This window comes from Zootermopsis nevadensis, unplaced genomic scaffold (genome assembly GCF_977971745.1).
Source record: "Zootermopsis nevadensis isolate Lab colony 2312 unplaced genomic scaffold, Znev_1.0 Znev_ptg000032l, whole genome shotgun sequence".
Lineage (NCBI taxonomy): Eukaryota > Metazoa > Arthropoda > Insecta > Blattodea > Termopsidae > Zootermopsis > Zootermopsis nevadensis.
Window position 1 is genome coordinate 3639715 of NW_028259164.1, and position 19599 is coordinate 3659313.

The following is a 19599-nucleotide window of genomic DNA, read 5'->3' on the forward strand; positions in this document are numbered from 1 at the left end:
TATTGTACTTAAAAAACTTAGACAATAATTTTGCCTGTTGTTTTGTATGGGTGTGAAACATGGTCTCTCACTCTGGGGGAACATAGATTGCAGGTGTTTGAGAATAGGGTGTAAAAAAGGGAAGAGGATGGTGTATCGAGAAAACTGCATAATGATGAACTTAAAAACTTGTACTCCTCCCGCAATATTGTCAGAGTGATGAAGTCAAGAAGAATGAGATGGGGAGGCATGTAGCAAGCATGGATGGGGCAAGAGGTGTGCACCGGGTATTGGTCGGGTAGCCTGTGGAGAAGAAAACGCTGGGTAGACCTGTACGCAGATGGGAGGATAATATCAAGCGGGATCTATGGGAGATAGGAGTTGAAGGTGACTGGATTTTGTTGGCCCAGGGAAGGGACCAGTCACCAGTTAAATAAATTATATTCTTTATAGAAAATAACCTTCTTTCATCTTTAAGCATATGTCAGAGGCATATTAAAGGATCCAAAGACTTTAGTAAAGGCTATACAATTATATAATATATCTTCTATTTATTTCTACTATTTGTATATACTTATTCACACAAAATATATATTCAGGCACGCATGTTTCAACATATAATAATATTACTATGTACAAATATCTTTTAAACAATCATTTTAAAAATCTATTTTATGTCTTAGACCAGTAATAATTACACAGTATCCTGTCTTTCTCCCTGCTTTGGTTATTATTTATAATTGAGGGTACATGCAAAAAGAGTCTACAGTGCAATATGAAGAGTTCGATGTATATTCTGCAAATTAAGTTTAACAAAGTTTACAATATTGCAAACAAAGATACTCTGCTGCCAAAATTTATTAAAATTTGTTGTTTCACCACATAAAAAAAATCAGTCTTCATCACAAATAACCAAATCTATTGAGCTGCTATATTTACTCTGAAGAGCTGAGCCTCGTGGGGGGGAGAACAAGGTCATTAATAGTTGAGTTGTGCCTGGTCTTTCGAGAGCCCTCACTGTCGTTGTCTACGTTTGGATTCACTGAATGAGATAGGGCCACAGTTTTATTGAAGTCTATTGTTGCGTACCTTTCTGAAGCTCGCCCTGGAGATTCTGGTGGAAGAGACAGACTGGAGGGTGGGGCAGAACTGAGAGATGCTGGCTGCTGAGAAGAGTTAGTATTACCCGCCACTGAGTCTGTTTTATTTTGGTCTAGATCTAGCACAATATAATTCACTGTCCGGAGCATTCCTGGAGGTGGGGTCATTGGATTCTGTTGTGACTGAACTGTGAAAGAATGTAGTGGCAGAGGGGGCACTCTGTCTGTTCCAGACAATCGCTTTGGAAGGTGGCTTCTAGCCACTTCAATTTCACTCAGTTCTATATTGGCATAACAATGGCGTGGTTCTTCTAATTCCCATTCTTGCTGCTGCATGCCAAAAGAAGGCATTGCCGGTTTAGGCCAGATGGTTGTGGACGGTTTATCCGGAGCAGCTGGCACACCATTTTCTGGTCCAGGGATGATATTCATATAAAGATGACAGTCTTGAGCATCATTTGTCAGTTCAAGACGGGCATAAGTTGACTCTCCATCAATGCTACAGGTTGGGGACAATGGCTCTACTCCTGCACTGAGATCTATATTGATGTACGATGGTGCTGCGTACATTTGGGCACAAGATGTTAGTTCAGCACTTGGACTTGTTGGGATGCCATCACCACTCACCATACTCTGCCGATACATAGTCTTGTTCCCAACATCAGTTGGAAAAGTGGGTGCCTCTATACCAGGAATTGTCTCACTACTGGGGTCGGGTAGACGGATCATTTTTTCGGGCTGCTGCTGTTGAACACTTCTTTCAGATGGCTCTGTTGGTGTTACTACTGTTGTTGTTGTTGTTGTTGTTGTTGTTGTTGTTGTTGTTCCTGTTGTAGTACTGGTACATGCTGTTGCTGCCAAAAAAAATTCCTCATTGGCATAAAACAAAGCAGGATTGTTGTTGTTTGTTACAGGCAAAACTGGAACAGAAGGACTGGGTACAGGTGGTGGAGATGGAGACGCAGTGCCCTGTGGACTCAAGGGACCATTGCTACTGCTTCCAACACTGCTCAATCTTGTTGACCCTCCATTTTGGGATGACAAGCGAATGCTATTTGGAGCATTAACTCGAACACCTGACCTTAACAATGAGAGGTCCAAGTAGGTGGCATCACCACCAATACTTAACCGAGGCGCTACTGCTGGGCCTGGGGCTGAAGGTACTGGAAATTCCTGAAAGACAGCATCTTCACCAGCATTGTTTCTGACTTGAATGTGAGTCTGCAGCAAGTTGAACAACTGTTCTGCTCGCTGACAACGGAAAGCATAAATGCCAGATCCTGTTGGGCATCGCCGACCAGATTCAAAACTAAACAGTTCTGCCTCAAATCCATACCGTCTGAGACACCGTAATGGCCATTTAACTGGATCTTTCTTTTTCTGATATAAGACTAGGTCAGTTTCAGTTATCTCCAATTGTCCAGGACTCAACCGATTGCCTAGTTCATCCACATTCATTACCTGTTTAATAAAACAATTTTAATCAGAAATGCAGGTTCTTGTTATACAAACTTTCTGTCATTCAAAACTTTCTACTATCCTACCTGGAAGATGTTTGGGTGGAGATCATTAATATCCGTCTTACTGGAAATACAACCCATTGTTTTGCACTCTGAAAATATCACAATAAATGCCATTAGCACTGTGAGTGAACAAATTTAAATCGCATCAGTGTTAATAATGTACGTTCCGACATAGATAAAAATATCGTTTTCAAATTCAAATGTTAAATACTAAAATCGCAAAACAGACCTAGAATTAACAAATACTTCTCAATTTACACACACCAGAGTATACATATTCGGTCCAAATCCATATTTATTTCATGTAATTATTCCTGCCGAATATTAAATGACGCACAAACAACTAAGTGGACAAAGATGGAAGCCAACTGTAAGCAACCAATCACTTCTCACGAGTGTCATCTGTCAAATGGCTGTAAACACATATGAGAAGATGAACAATGAAACTATTGAGATAAGCACTGAATGACTGTGTATGATTTAGGAGTTATAGCCCACTAAGAGGATTGGCCTTATCTCAAGAATGTACACGGAATGAATACCTTGTATACATAATACACGAAATTATCAGTATTATATATAACAAACAATTGGCGAAACGAACCGAGACAGTTTCACCAATATATATGACAGAAATAGCTCTAATGACAGAATCTGAAAAAAAAGAAACTTGTAAGCAAGGAACACAACAAACAACTACCAATTGAGATACTGTGGTGTGTGTAAGGATTCTAGTACATCTGAGTTATATACAGTCTGTGATGGGCATTAATCGAAAGGACTGTATGTTATGTTGATAACACTGAGACGACTGACGAAGGTTGGTGTCTATGTTTATGACCATTCTGATGAAGGATGGCGGCAGAGGTTCCGAAACCGAGACGTACTGCAGGCACAGTTGCATACAGAACGCGGAATTATTTCGGCTTGGGTGTGCTTGCTATTGGAGCAGTCTGTGGAATAGTTTACCAGTATGAGATTTATTAACGTGTGATTCATTGCTGTCAGAAACTGATCTCTACGAGAAATTTGTCAAACATAACCTATATTTAATAAATAAATAACGAGTTATGTAGTCTTTAAGTATGGTATTTTCCAGTCATAAATGCATCGAATCGTTCAACGAAGCGTTTTAACGTTGATTCCATTTAAAGATGTTAGCATGAACAATAAAGTACTATAACTTTAGTTGTTTTGTGTGGGTGTGAAGGGGTGGACAAGGATTGAACATGTCCGAGAACTGGGTGCTTAGGAAAATATTTGAACTAATGTGGAATGAAATGAGAGGAGACTGGAGAGAATTACATAATGAGTAGCTCCATAACTTGAATGCTTCACCAAATATTGTTAGGATGATCAAGTCAAGGCAAGAGGAATGAGTATCACATGCAGCATTCATGGGAAGATGAGAAATGTATACAAAATTTTTGTGGGAAGGCCTGAGGGGAATAGATCACTTTGAAGACATAGGCATAGATGGGAGAGGCTTATATTACAATTTATCATAGGGACATGAGGCTGAAGGGTGTGGATTGGATTCATCTGAATTAGGAAGGGTATATATAGGTGGTGGCTCTTGTTAACATGGCAGTGAACCTTCAGGTAGGAAATTCCTTGACTATCTAAGCATACTATGAGTTTCTCTGCTCCCTGGAAGTAGTTAGTTACGACTTTTGTGACAATTGCCATGATTTGATAACTTTCTTTTGCAAGGGGAATAGTTTATTACAGTCATGTAAGTTACCCATTTGTCATGACTATATGAAAATAAGCATAATTTTTTAGTGGTTGTTTACTAGCTACAAATGTAATGGACAAAACTGGGAAATGTGTCGTTTTTAGGTATAATGAACTCAATGCAACTTTCTCTGATTTGTTTTATTCCCATTGCTTAGAATTCATGTTAATTATAATAGCTTAAATATATTCGATGTTTGAAGGTTCAAGGCATCTGAATGCAACACCACATTTACCCTATAAATTTGTTTTTCAGTTTCACTGGCCCAGGTCAGAGACTCAGGAAGTCTATACATGAAGGGAAATTTAGTTCCACAGAAGAAGAACGGGAGAGAAAAGCTTTGATGTCACTTGTACCAAGGAAAAGGGGTGCAACAATTCAAAAATTAATGGAAGAATCAAAGGAACCAAAAAAATATTGATATAGTTTTTGTTGTTAACAGTTTTTAAATCATCAGTCCAGTATACATAAAGCATGAGTTATTAAACTAAATTATTGTATTTTAATAATGGAACCAAATAACAATGATTTCCAATCAAGTGAACCAAAGTCCCATTCTTATCCTAAAACAAGAACAAAGCTGTCAATCAAGCATTGCGCGAGGCTTCAACACAGGAAAAAATGTGATCTTCAAGATCTTTATAGTCCAGTGTCTTGTTATGTTAAAAGGTATTGATCTTTTTTTAGATTTAATTTTTGTTTTTTGGTACCTGTAAGAAGTTTATTGCATGCATTTCTGTGTTGTGTTGTTAGACTTCAACTTTGTATTTATTTCCATCCACGCATCACTACAAACTGTTTTTTTTTAAATATAAGGAAACATTTTCATTTTTGCCAGTACATTCACAGTCATTATGAATATCAATGTTAATCCCATTATAACATAAAAGTATATGTATGTCAATTTAAAGTGAGTATGACTGAGCACACTTTAAAAAGGGCACTTTACACATGTAACAAAACAAATGCTTTATGAAAGGAATGTGTCAGTATAAAATACAGGTGTGTTCAGAGTCGTATCTTCATGGTTTTTAAATATAAATGATTTTAACCAAAATATGTAACAGACAATTAATTTGAAATATGACACTTTAAATTAATGTACATGTAGTTTTACATTTTTAACTGGATTGTCTTTGAGGTTCATAATGATTTTTATTGTACTGGTAGGTGTGGAAACCTTTCCTTGTATGGTATGTAGCATGTTTGCACCAAAACTTGTCTGGTTTAAATAACAAAAGTAAAAACTGTAAGGAAATTAAAAATTACAGGTTGTAACTTGCTTTGAGGTGTCTCATTAAAATTTTCACCAGTCTATCAGAAGAATGTGGGGTCACATTTCTTGCTGAAACATGGCACATGAAAGTAATTTCTTAACAGGTTACATAATAAGTACTGCCTATTTTTATCAAATGCGAACTACTAAGCCTTCCTGCAGTCAGTTACTGTTGCAACTGTTTCCAGAAAAGCAAGAACATTTTTAGACTGATTTTCTTATTATATATGGTAACATGAACATAGTGTCATCACATCTGTCTCCTAATAAGTTTCAAAGTAACTGACATATTTTTTTATAAACATTGTATGAATGTCATGCTTTAGTTGGCCACTCTATCTTTATTTTTTTTATGTTCTACTACAAGTAATACCAACTTCTAAGACACAGTTAACACTAGTGCCATTAAATGTAGGGTTCTGAAATTTTGCGCTGCTCAAAAAATATCATGAAGTTTTGTCAAAGAAATTCTGTTGTTAAAACTCAGAGAAAAGTACAGTGTACAGTTTATAGAATATAATCTGACTAGTATGATACCCTGACATTTAATTGGGAGAACTGAAGAACACAGACTTCCCAAACTGTTACAAAATTACAGACAACAAGGATTAAGTGCGATGTGAAGTTTTCATGGTGCTGATTATGGAGGTGGCTGCTTTCTGGGTTCTTGCGCCAAGTGGTCTGATCAGAGTTTACCGACATTTCAAAGCTATAAGGTTTACATGCGTCATGTTTGTGTTTTGGATTAAAATATATAATAAAATACAGGTCAATACACAAAGAAATGAAAGTGCGCAAATGTAACATCCTTATAGTGATGAATAGCGCTAATTTAAAATTTAAAATTTTAACATTTAAATTTTAAATTTTAACACCCAAATATAGTTTTGTGTATTGACCTGTATTTTATTATATATTTTAATTTCAAAGCTACTCGCTGCCTCTGTTATCAGGATGACATTAGATCCCCAAAGATATCTTCACATCCCACTATGGGGCCATGGCTCCTGCGTTAGGAACACTGGATTAAGGGACTGAGGATGACCTTTAAAGAGATTTTTGGATATGTGAGGCTTGAATGGATTTTCTTCAACAACAGAAATACAAATGAATGCTAATATTTTGTACTGTTAGGCTGCAGAAACAAACCAGGTTTGAAAAGGAAAAATTAACTTAATCTCACACACAGACTATGATCAAAATGTTGGCTGTGTGTCATGGTTTATGTATGGCCAAGCTTGCCATGCACCACACTAGCATCCCACTAAACCTAACCTAACCTCAGAGCTAAAGTATAGCTACCAGCTCCATAGTGCATGGTTTTAAATCCCCTATATGATGAAGGTTAGTCTCAGTTATGACAGTCAAAGTTCAGAGTGGTCATCATTCCTATGAGCTGCTTAATAAGAGATAAGAGTTAACATTCTATACCCTTCTTACAATGGCAAAATTTTATATTAAAATTTTCAGCAGTTTTAATGCTGTACATACAGAGCTAGTAATTTTCCATGGCTTATGCTCACCTCACTTGCAGGTCAGTGCTCTATATAAGAGGGAATTCTGATTTTCTTTTACAAGGTTCACTTGTTCTAAGATGCATTCATTCCACTGTTCCTTTGTTTGTGCAGAAACACATCAACATTTGAGGCAGACCGTGTGGAAACCATTTTATCTGAACAAGATGATGTTGGGTCAAATAAGATGTCTGACATGAGTGAACAAATTGAAACCACTTCTAATGAGGACAGTAGTAGCAATGATCAGAATATAAACCCCATAACATGTTTAAATTCAGAACCAACAATTAAAAGACATAAGGCATTAAATTATAACATAAATAAATCTGCATTGGATAATAGTGCTATTAAAATAATCAAAGGAAATCCAGCTCATAAAGATGAAGGTACTTTACAGGAATTTAGAAATGAATGTATAACTGTAATAGAACATGGAAGTGGCCTTATAAAAGACAGCAGTGATGAGACTTCTGATCAGAATCAGTGTGTATCCTTTGGAGAGAGAAATAAAACAGATTATGGACTGAAGTGTGTGGGTGAAGTTCGTAGTTCTTATGAAGATGGCACAAGGAGACACTTCAAATGTCCGTTGTGTTGGAAGACCTTTGAGAAGCGCCAGACACGCGTGTTGCACATGAAGGCATGTGCGTCACAGCACAATGTTACGACACGACAACTTCTGGATGCTGTTGCACTGCAGGAGAGACAAGCTGCTGAAAGACAAGCGCTGGGTCTTCCAGACATACCCAGTGGTTGTACAGCAAAGAAATCTTCAAGAAAGGTAAATTACTTTGTTTATTTTACTTTGTTTATTTTCACGTAACAAATATATGAGTCTAGACCTTTGATAAATTAGGGAACAGACTCGAGTAATGAAATAATTTGTGGCCTTTTTCAAATGATGACGGTCATTGTATCTCGATGTGGCCTGTCCTCCTACAACATATCAGATGTTGATACTAAGAATCTGTGATTACCTGCAGGTCACATGGTTTTATGAAGAAGTTATGAAAAATAAAAACAGGAAAAATTCTAAGTCAGAAAAGCCAGTCTATAAACAAAGATTTGAGAGCAGGACCTCTAAAATGTGTAGCAGAAGAGTACACTAGCAACAGTTAACCCAGAATGACCCAGATTTAACAAATAAAAAGTAATGATCATAATGCCGTCATGTTCTGAACACTATTTGTTGCTTCAGAGTGGTGGGACTGTGAATGACAGTAATCTGCAACTCGCGCTGGCTTTATCAGCGTCGGTGCAGGAGGCAAAGGAGCATCAGCAGCTTCAGCAGGATGACTGCTTATTGGAAGCTGGTCTTGGCCACGAGGTTGTGGAACGACAACAAATGATGTTGGAGAGGTTTGGCTTCAAGAGATCTTGTCCAGCTGTACTGGCTCCCTCCACATCAAGACACAAAACTGGTAAATTGTCATTTTCTCCTATTGGAAATTAAGCTATGCGTCCATTCATCGGACTCTGAAATCAAAGTTACGAGGATGGGAGCTGGAGAAATATGTGCATTGGTGGGATTTTGGTATTAGTGGTGTTGATCTTTTGGGTTCTCTTTCTAGAGGTGTTGGTTAGTTGATTAATTATTCTGAAATCAAAAGATAAGAGGTAGAAAGTGCTGCTAAATATGCGTGGGGAGGAATATACAAAGTTCAGGAAAAGTTCTGGGAATGATTTACACTATCATCTTTGCTTCAAATGATGAAACAACTTATCCAATGTAGTGACCCATGCGTAATATTTTCATTAGCACAGATTCCAACTGTGTTAGGGGATGCCAGATTGACTTCAGCTCCAGAGTTTAAAACAGGTAAGTGGACCACACAAAAGCTGTCAGGTATAACCTCAATGTTTTGTACAATGAAAGAAAAGTGCTAATAAAATGAGATAACTTAAGTAGCATTTTATGTTATAGCCTTAGTTTCTTAATTTATGAACTTCACTCATTGCATTTTTAATAATCCCATCTGTTTTAGCTACCAAGAATAAGAGCACTAATGCAGTACTGATGAACAGAACCAAAGAAGAGCGGGAGAGACTTATAACAGAAAAAGTTGCAATCATTCTCATTGGAGAGGAGGGTACACCACCATCTGCCACAGCAGACATCCCACAGAACAATCAGCCTGCAGAAGGCATTGTTGAAACAAATAAAAATTTGCAGAAGTATGAGGATAAGGTACCTGTTGCTGAGCAAATTAACATTTTGTAAAATTAAAATTAGTGACAAGGTCATCGTGAATGAATAAACAAATATGGTTTTAAAGTTCCAGACCTCAGTAACAGATGAACCTGAATGGTTGGTTTCATGCTCTAGATACTTTATTCCTGGAGAAAGAGGTCCCAGTAGCCATTGAAAGAGTATTGGATGTGTTCAAAGCTATTCAGACAAAGAAAAACGATTACTGCCCCTTCTGAGAATATTTGTCAGTGAATAAAAGATTGAGGAAATCTTTGAATATGATCTCTGTGCAGAATCCAAACGTTAAAAGAATGTAATTTAAACTGTTTATACCTTTGCTTTTTTCCTCTTATAATGTTTTATTATATTCTGGATGTTCCGCAGTTCCAAAATTTTGAACTACATTCTTGATTAAACTGTTATATTTAAGCACAGTATCTTTATTGTTTCAGAAAGTTGAGGTATTTTAATATCTGCATTAAAAAACCAATGAACGATTAATTTAGTTTTAATAGAAACCCAGTGACAGTTTTGTATTCTGTTTCATTCACAGTCACACTCACTATGGAACATGGGCTCAGTTTCATTATCAGAAAAGGGATTTCTGTCTCACTATGTGAAGGAGCTGAGTAAAATCATATCCCCTAGTAAAGTACCAGCTGGTGCCAAACTGAAACACCTGTCTCAAATACCAGGAAGGAGTAAAACTCCGGTAAAGTCAGGTTATCTTTTAACTGTTGTTTATGTTACATTCATTAAGATTCACTCACATGCAGTACAAGCAATCAACTACAGTTTGCATATTTTAATTATGTTTTTAGATGGTACACAGGAATACAGAGTATTCTGAACAAAATTGTAGCATATAGTGAATATTTAATGGAACGGAAAAATAATTCCTGGCTTCTTGCAGTGTGATATGTGCATTATGATTAGCTCTGAAAAAACAGATTTACATCAAGAGCCAAAGAGATACAGAAAACAATTGAGAATGCATTAGGAAGACATGTGTGCTCAACTGAGGCACATATTTCCACTCTTATTTGTATTATTAAATTATTTACAGGAAAAAACATCACACATATTGTTGACTGAGGGAGACACTTGTTCACTTGTGTCAAGAGGAACGCTTGTCCAGACAAAGACAGATGACAGGAAAGAGACAGAGGCGGCTGAAGAGATAAGACCGAAGGCTAGACAGAGTTCTGTAGACCGACTGACAGATGAAAGCCCCGGGAAAAACAGTTTCACAGAAATGCTTATCAGTGATTGGAAATCACTTTTAAACAAGAAAGCCATGAGTGATCTAACAATTTACGTAGAAAGAGACGAAGAGATTCCAGGCCACAGACTGGTGTTCTATGTCCGTTGTCGAGCTATTTTGAAGGACATTGTGTCTGAGGTGTCTGCTGATGCCACTAAGAAAACGTCAGATATGTTGCTGTGGGTCGATGTATCTTACACAGCAGCATTGGCATTCCTTGAGTTCCTGTACTGTGGCCTTGCAAGCGAGATACTCCGGCTTGATGAAGATGACTTGTCGAATGTGAAGAGGTTGGCTCAGAGGTACCGATTCACAGAACTTTTACAGTATCTACAAGTTGTAAATAATGTAAGAAGCAGAGTTAATGAAAGCACATACTTTTCTGCCAGCTCATTGCCACAGGTATTGACACCGCACCACAGTGTGTCTCGCAGGAGAAAACAGAATTCTCTGCATCCATCCAACCAATGTACTGGGTTCCTAGCTATCTCCTCACCCAAAAAACAAATGTATTCAGAGGATACATTTAGCAGCCACAAACTTTCAACAGAATTAACTGAAAAAAGTGTATGTTCAGTGTCTTCTAAAACGAGAGATATAAGTAATGAGTTCCATGATTCTGCAGAATCAAAATTATGTAGCAATGCCAGATTGTCTCCAGACTTGTTTCGGGACGACGAGGGAGAGTGTGTTGAGACATCACAAGAAAATAGGAGTAGCATGGATTATCTTTTAAGTATGATTGGTAAATCATCATTGTCACAGAGTCACAGCCAAACCAACTTCACAGAAATATCATCAGACAAGCCGACATGTCCAAATACGAGCAGTGTTGATCCTTCTACATCTCATCTAAAGAATGATAGTTTATGTGTTACTGCCATCAGTGATGAAGTGTCCACACAAAACGACACGCGCATTAGCTATTCATCACAGTCACATGATAAGAAAAGTACATCCCCTGATAAAGATCTCATTTGCATAGAGCATCATGATGATATTCAGGATAAATGTGATTTCCTTACAGCCACATTAGTGCCAAGAAGTCACGCGACTCCAGAAAGTGTAAGCACCATTTCTCCAGTAAAAACTGGAGCACAAAGAAATTTGTCAGGTATAAATTATGAGAATCATCGACAATCATCACAGCCCAAAGAAGTGCATAATGAGTGCATTCGATTTGAAAATCCTCAGGAAGATACTGCAGATGTTGAATCAGCCTCTGATGGCATTGATTTCCTCGAGCATTTATTATTAGATTCTCACAGCAATTATATGCAGGGAGACATAAAAGGGAGAGTGGAGTCAAAGAGAAAGCATAAAGAAAGTGATACTGTAAGTGACCATTGTAGTTCTCTTACAAAGAAATTATGCAGTGATGGTTCTGAGCATGAAAATGTTGAAACATTCTTTGATACAACAGAACTCCAGGAACAATCTGATAAATTTAGAACACTTGAAGATAATGTTACTGAAATAATTGACTTGACCCAGGATAGCATAGATTCAGAATCCCCGTTAACACCACCAATTAGAGCAAGCATAGTGAACACAGACATGGAAACTGAACATAATTCCCCAAGTGTCACTAAAGAATACTCAAAAATCACAGTTTATAATGATTTATTCAAGAAATCAGATGACAGCAGCACAACAGATCAGACAACAAAGTCTGTGCATCTTGACAGTGACAGTAAATCTGGTGTTGAGGAAAACACCACATCAGTAGAACAACTTGATAATTGGGACAAATTTGATGAAATGTGTAATGCTCCATTGCCACAGATATTCTCTCAATGTCTGACGCAGATGATTTCAACCCAACCCACTTCCAAAAAATCTCTGAAATCAAGTACGTCATCAAATAAATGTAGGATCTCACAAAACAGCGGCTCCAGAAGCCTAAGATTATCACCTTCTCTTCCAAAATATTCAGTTCAAGAAACTCCAAATTATTCATCTTCATGTAGCAGTTCTCCAGTTAGAAAACCTGAGAATGTTTCAGAGAAAATAAACGAAGTACCATCTCGCGAACAGGAAAGTCTGAAAGGGAAGGATGTGTTAGACAATTTGCCGTTGGTGGATTTAAACAAATCTGTATTTTGGAGAGATGAGAATGAACCAACGCTGAGAATCGCTCCGAAACAGACGGCACACTCAGACCACAGTAACATTGCAGAACACAGAACACCAACCCGGAAACAAATGCACGTTAAGTTTTCAGACAGAGTAACACCTTCTGCAGACTACAGTGCAATGAAGACACCACAACTGAAGGTATCCATGGTTACTTATGTTAGAGCTAATTACTTCAGCATTTGTAATTATTTGTGTCAGTGGTTTAATCAAGAAGCAGTTTTAATAAAGAATAACATGAATAATGGACACAAGTAGCACAAAATAAATCAGAGGAAGATGTATGATTTGAAGCTTTTGTGTCAACGTAACTCTATGAAATCTTTTTGGGCGATCAGCCACATCAACTGGTTAAAAGAAGAAATGTCAGTTTCTTCTTTTAACCAGTTGACACGGCTGATCACCCAAAAAGATTTTATTGACTCAGAAGACTTCCTTCTTCATCCCATATTCTACTTTAACATCACATAACCTCTGCAGTTGATAGAGTATTGTTAAATAAATTATAAATCTATTCCAAAGAGTCTCTTCCACTAGAAATTCTATATTGCTTGATCAGGCCTTAAGCTTGGACCTGTGTGAAAGCCACAGGACCAATTGCATTGGTTTCATCAATTTACTTCTTGTCTTTGATGAAGATTTGGTGTAACTCTATTTTTTCCGGTATATGGTTGTGTTTGTTTACAGAAAGAACTTAAAAAATACGGCCTAAAACCTTCGCTGTCAAAGAGACACGCTAAAATAATGCTGAGGTACATATATGACCAGTTGCACCCATACGTCTCTGTCAGCGACTCTGAAGTTGACGTACAAGAGTCAGAAGTGGAATTATCGCCTTTCAAAAAACCAGGCTCGGACACGCAGGTTCCAAGGAGTCCAGTCTGGAAAGATAATAATTTAGGGACGTCAGGAAGTTCAGCAAGGAAAAACATTATGAGAACAGAAGTTGTATCTCACGAAGGCTGTCCTGTTACACAAAGAAGAAATTATGCATCTCAGAGTGACACGGGTTCTGATTCTGATGACTTGTTACTGTCACAGGAAAGGTAAGAATGACTTTCCATTTTCCTTTCAAGCTTTCTGGGTTCCTTTATCTCCTAATTCAGTCACAGCCACCACTAAGATAGACTCGTAAGCTTAATGAAACATAATGGGTAACTTTGACATTAGTAGGATTGTGATCTTCAGGGTTATGATAGTGTTGTCTTGTACATTTCAGGGTAGAATTTAGACTTCACATCATCTTAACTAAGAAGACCACAATTTAAAATGCCACTGCCATAAAAGCCAAGACTTTAATATGATAGGGCTTTGATATTTTTGTGACATCTGTTGTTGTTAATAAAGGAAAGCAAATATTTGTTTGCAGTTTTAACATCTGCTATGTAAAAACAAAAAAGGTTTTATATGATACATTGCATTAATAACATTGATCCTTAGCCCTTAAATGAACACGTGGCTTTCATCAATTTCAGCTCATCAAGTAGTGCACAAAGTGTTGCAGAAGAGGCATTTTGTGAGGAACTTGACGATTTGAGCCAAGGAAATGTTTCATCATCACAGGATGGTTTGTAACTCTTAGTAATAACATTTATGTATGTCACGTAGCTCTGAACAAAGAGCAATCTGTAATTCTTTATTCTGACATATAATATGACCACATGTGAGCCGAGCATGTCTGCCGCCTGCACCCATTACACCCACAGGGCGGCAGCGTGGCTCTGACCTGTGGTTTTCAGGGGTAGGGCATTATTACACTACCTGTAAAATATTTTTAATATCCTTATTTGAGAGTAATGTATATAAAATATGTAAAGTCTGACAGAAAAATCAACGGCTAGTAGCAAGAAATTGTATTTGGTGCAGTTTGGTGATAATATGCTCACATTTATACACATGATTCGTCATTAAATTTTCTGTAAAATGTGCTTCAGTTGGTCAGTGACATTCTGTTTCTCACCTGTAGTTTTTTTCCATTTAATTTATGAAAGACCTAATTATTTTACATTCAGTTAGTTGAGAAGCTTAATGTACTCCCCCTTGCCAGTGAATTTTTACTGCTATTCATTGTAGACAATATGAAAATGTTTCAAAGGAATTCATTCATACAGAATACAAATACAAAACACAGTAAATATGATGTCCATATTCCAAATGCTAACCTCATTAGTAATTAAGACAGTATTAAAAGATTATCTCTCGTCTTACTTCTGCTCTGAAAGAATTCAATCAAAAGTTCTTTAAATATTTATGAAGCTAATATCTGACATAATTACTTTGCTGTGTACAGTATTAAAATTAAATTAAATAAAATTACTGTCAACTATGTATTTACATTTGTTTTAAGTGCACACAACATTGTGTATCCTTTACCTGGTCCTGTGAAGGGCCTATAAAATGTAAAAAAGTTCAAATTCAGTTTAAATTTAGAAATGTTTTGTACATTTTACTGTATAATATTTTCAGGTGTCTGAATGTATATGTATTTATTTTTGCAGCGTGTTCATCAGCTGATTTAGCAACAGTGGTCCACAATTTTATCACTAGTGATCCAGATCTCCACCAGAAGGTGCTGCTGTATGAACCAATTTGGATAGAAAAGTTGCACGCTGACTTGAAAGCAAACAATTTTAAATTCAAGACGAATCAACTAATGGAGTATCTTGATGAACAAGTAAGGAAACACTGCATTATCATTTGCCGTGTGTGGAATTTAGGCACATCTAGGTTCGATACCTGATTTCCTTTTATAGGATCATCTCGCCATTTGTGGTAAATCGTGACAATTTGGAAACATTCATATTGTTCCCTTTTTTTATTGCCGACATGATTTATCATTATTTTGTCTGTTTCAATAGTGCATCACATTCCGCACTGCTCAAGGACAACGCAACAGGCAAAGGAAAAAGCTGATGAAAGGCGCTAAAAGACGAAAGCTTACGAAGCGGAAAAAAGACTCCAGTGATGTGTAGGACGTAAGATCTTCGTCTTCATATGCTATAACTGCATTTTGTTGAAGCAATCAATGTGTGGGAGGACTACTTTAAACAGTTATTAACCCTTTATCATGCCTAACACGGTCAAATTAAATCTTAACATGGTAACCGTAATTTATCTGAATTACACGTCTGAGTGGGTGAAGGTTTATAAATTTAGTCTGACTGAAATACATAATGATCGTGCGTTAGTACCCGATTGCAGTTTTGATAAATCTGAAATTGATATTAAAAAAGTTTAAAATATACATATATGTCATAAAATACTGATCAGATTCTTATTGAGTGTATCAGAACAGAAGGGAAATTATTATATTTTGAGACCCATAAAGTTAAGCATATTATTTGCAATAATAAAGAACTGCCATGATGGTGGAAAGCAAGTTCATGAAAATCACTGTAATAATTACTAAATTTTATTCATTCTGACTTCATATGAAGTTTTATACAATATATTTCTAATAAAATTACCAGAGTGTAGATTAAATCACTGGGGATCTGTAGCGCAACTCAAACATAAATCAACTACTGATCACATCTTGCATGTTAGTCATATATTAGAGAAACAAGTTTGGAAACATATGCATAGCACAATAATTCTGGTACATTTACTTTGTCATAGCGTAAATCATGTTTTATATTTGTCTACAAATTTAATTAAAAATGTTTTATGCTTGGATACATAACTGGACAATAATCCTTGATAAGCACAAAAATATGCATTCATGTCTTCGTGTTATTTTGTTCCATTTAAAGTCCATACAAACAATGGAAGACAGTTCTACCTAGAAAAAAATTCTTGGCCGACAAACACGGGTCAACTAATGGGAGTTTACACTTTACGAAATACGATTGATTTGTCAGAAAGCCAGTTAGAATGTCTGCTTTAGGCAATACAATCATATGCATGTAATAGGTAAAAGTTTAACCAAATTGAGTTTACAATCATGCAACGACGACTTCAATTTAGGGACTGCACCGTTCTTTGTTTCACCTTATCGCCACGTTAAGGCACAGGACATGAGCAAGACCTGAAACAAACAAAACAAACAATCGATCTTCTATATAATAACAGCAACAAACAAAAGTTGGAAGTAATTAAAAAAATTAACACACAAAAGTTACCTGTGTCCTCAGTATTCTTGATCCCTCTTCTGTTGCATGAATCCAAATTTATAGGTAGCTCGAAGAAATTTAAAAATCGTTGTACGCCATCTAGTGCGATGAATGAAAACACAAACGACGCCAGAACTGTAATTTTTAATCCAATGCCGAATTTCGGTACTCTGCATAACTGAAAACTTGGCAGGGCCTTCCTTCTGCTAAAAACGCAATTCAAACTTGACGTGTTGGAAGGAAAGGCCACTGCATTCGAAAATGCAATCGAAACAACGATGTTCATCTTCCGCCTTGAGGCTCTTTCGTAATTCAGTAATAAGAATTAGAGCGTCACAATTTTCGGGTTAGAACAGTCCATCTCTAAGAAATTAATTTGTTAAAATAGAGCTGCATTATTGCAACAGTAAAGTTTTATCGAACATCGACGACGACAATTCGGCGATTTTTATTGTCGCTGTAAAATCTACGGATTAATAACGATGCTCAAGACCCCGATTGCATTTTATTACTCGATCACGTGATTCGCTTCTTGAGTACAGCAACATTCGACGTCTTTCTCTAATGTTGAATCTGGAGCTAATTGAAACAAAGAATTAACAGCACACACAATTTCAGTGTAAAGAATCGACCCCGACATAGATTCAAACAGTCTTCAACAATGAAGTGAAGGACTGATAAAACCAACAGTGTGTGTTAAGTTTTATTGAATCTTCGTCCCAACAATGCGAGTTTTTACCGGAGAGAGAGAGACTGAGAAAGTAATTTTTTTATTTCCTCTCTCCTCTCGCACCGATTTCATTGGTCGTGCCGACTGAACCTGTCAAGTTGTGCACCCTGTAATAAAAAAAAACACACACACAGAAATATCAAACCCTCCTGACTGAACGTCCATTACGCCATGAACACAAAAGCTAAGTTCACGCGACCTAACATGGGCGCCTATCGGGGAGGGCAGGGAGGACAACTTACAGACTATAAAAAAATGTATAAAATGCACAGGGTTGCCAACTTGACCTTAACCTAACATGCCCTCAGTCGTGGCGGGCGCCGCGTCAAATACAAGTTGCCTGGCACGGACCGACGTGGTTATCGTTGACCAGCCTGGGACCACTAGGGGTTCGGCCGACACTGGTTTGTTTTTTTAACGTTACGTTTTGCGCGTAGCTCCTCTCGCCATGGTCCCTGGTTCGATGTCTGCCTCGGATAGACGCTGCTGTTTCCACTGGAACGTCGACAAAATCCAAGGAAATGGCACAGCACTGTATCACAAACACTCAGAGTCGTTGCAAACAAGCGCACAATGAAAGATTACACTCAGAAGTTACGGAATGATCACCACAGTTTAATCTCTGGCAAAGATTGACGTGCAATCAATGGGAAGCGATATGATAGGATGATACAAAAGTATGTTGGAAGGATGCTGTCCCGAAACGTCTGAGCAAACCCATGAAAACTTTCAGTCAGGATAGCTTAAAAATCTATAGAGAAAAAACACTGAAAATACCATTTAACGTGTTGTCATCGACAAGTCAAAATAATGTAAGAAGGGTGGTTTTGGATCATGTGACTGTCAAATGGCAATTTCTGTATGCCAGCAAGATATTTGTTTAACACTGGCTACTCTAGTTCTATTCATTATGCTAATAGCCGAATAGAAAGATATTCAGCCACTAAACAGTTATCTTATAAGAATTATTTAAACATCTGCACATATTATTACAACTATTTACATTAAAATTAGTCTAAGTTGTACGCCCTAGATTTTTTATTGCTGAAGTAAAATAGGCACGCCTATACCGGAAATACAAATGGCATTCAACGATAAAATAAGGCTCAAAATGGCTACAATTTTACTACGGAGGCAATGAATTTATAATTTGTAGACTATATCGTAAACGTGGCTTATGCTATTTATGGTCAACAATAAAGCTAACCCCAAACTTCTGATGATAAAAATACATTTAAAAAAGTGATTAGGCTACGAACTTCACAGAACGCATCGATTATCGATAATTCAGATTAGTTTGAATATTCATGATAGCGCCACTGTACAAAATCTCGGAAAAACAAAATGTCTACTAACTTGGACAATTAATGCTTGACGTCAGTTTATAAACCTAAATATGGGTTGCACATTTGCTGGTCAACAATATATTTCATATGAGTTTAAATTTGTCAAACAAGTCCTAGAGAACTTTCAAATAAGCTTACTTTAAAATATTTCACATGTGTAAGGTTTCGTCTCATTATAAAATTGCGCCAAAATACCAAATAAACTTTGTAAGTGATCGTCCATATTAATGGATATCATAAAGAGTAATTATGCTATTTTGCCCTGGTAATTGTACAATTTAAGTTGAAATTTTTATTATTGTAAAACGTTTGCTCCATTTAATTTGTGTGCATTAATATGAAATTATAAATACTTGCAATTTTAAAAACGATGCTGATGAATTACAGGCAGACAAGCAGCTTTATACTCCCCACTCGATGCAACGACTCTGTTCGTGATTGGTCGTTGCGTCTTCTGTATATAAGCCTGCATTTTAGTTCTACCGACAGATGTCAGGCTTATCAACAGTTGCCACTCATAGTAAACAAACATGGAAGAGAAACGATTGTAACGCAACATTACAAAAAACAGCAATCCTCATACTCACCAGTCCTGGAACCTCAAATCTCACTTCCTACTTCCCATTTACAGCTGACGCTAGCAGTCAGATTAATAACTCAAAAAATACTATGTCGTGAAATATTCAC

At 36.9% G+C, this 19599-nt stretch overlaps 2 protein-coding genes across 4 annotated transcripts; one reads left to right on the forward strand and one right to left on the reverse strand.

The window, feature by feature from the left end:
• Positions 1–510: 510 nt before the first annotated feature.
• LOC110827756 (uncharacterized) lies at positions 511–3007 on the reverse strand. Its single transcript, XM_087359627.1, has 4 exons — positions 2867–3007; positions 2624–2691; positions 1919–2540; positions 511–1864 (listed from the first exon to the last, which is right to left on the reverse strand). Exons 2-4 carry the CDS (start codon positions 2678–2680, stop codon positions 915–917), a joined length of 1629 nt encoding a protein of 542 aa, XP_087215753.1. The 5' UTR covers positions 2681–2691; positions 2867–3007; the 3' UTR covers positions 511–914.
• Positions 3008–3288: 281 nt separating this feature from the next.
• LOC110827757 (uncharacterized) lies at positions 3289–16406 on the forward strand. Of its 3 annotated transcripts, none has more exons than XM_087359612.1 (11): positions 3289–3422; positions 4596–5009; positions 7245–7914; positions 8332–8554; positions 9119–9321; positions 9878–10036; positions 10391–12865; positions 13412–13770; positions 14200–14291; positions 15223–15398; positions 15583–16406. In XM_087359612.1, the coding sequence occupies exons 2-11, from the start codon at positions 4849–4851 to the stop codon at positions 15694–15696; spliced, it is 4632 nt and encodes a 1543-aa protein (XP_087215738.1). In that variant the 5' UTR covers positions 3289–3422; positions 4596–4848; the 3' UTR covers positions 15697–16406. The 3 variants fall into 3 exon arrangements, with proteins under 3 accessions (XP_087215738.1, XP_087215737.1, XP_087215739.1); XM_087359611.1 differs by lacking the exon at positions 3289–3422 and adding an exon at positions 3435–3573; XM_087359613.1 differs by lacking the exon at positions 3289–3422 and adding an exon at positions 3607–3758.
• The last annotated feature ends 3193 nt before the right edge of the window (positions 16407–19599 follow it).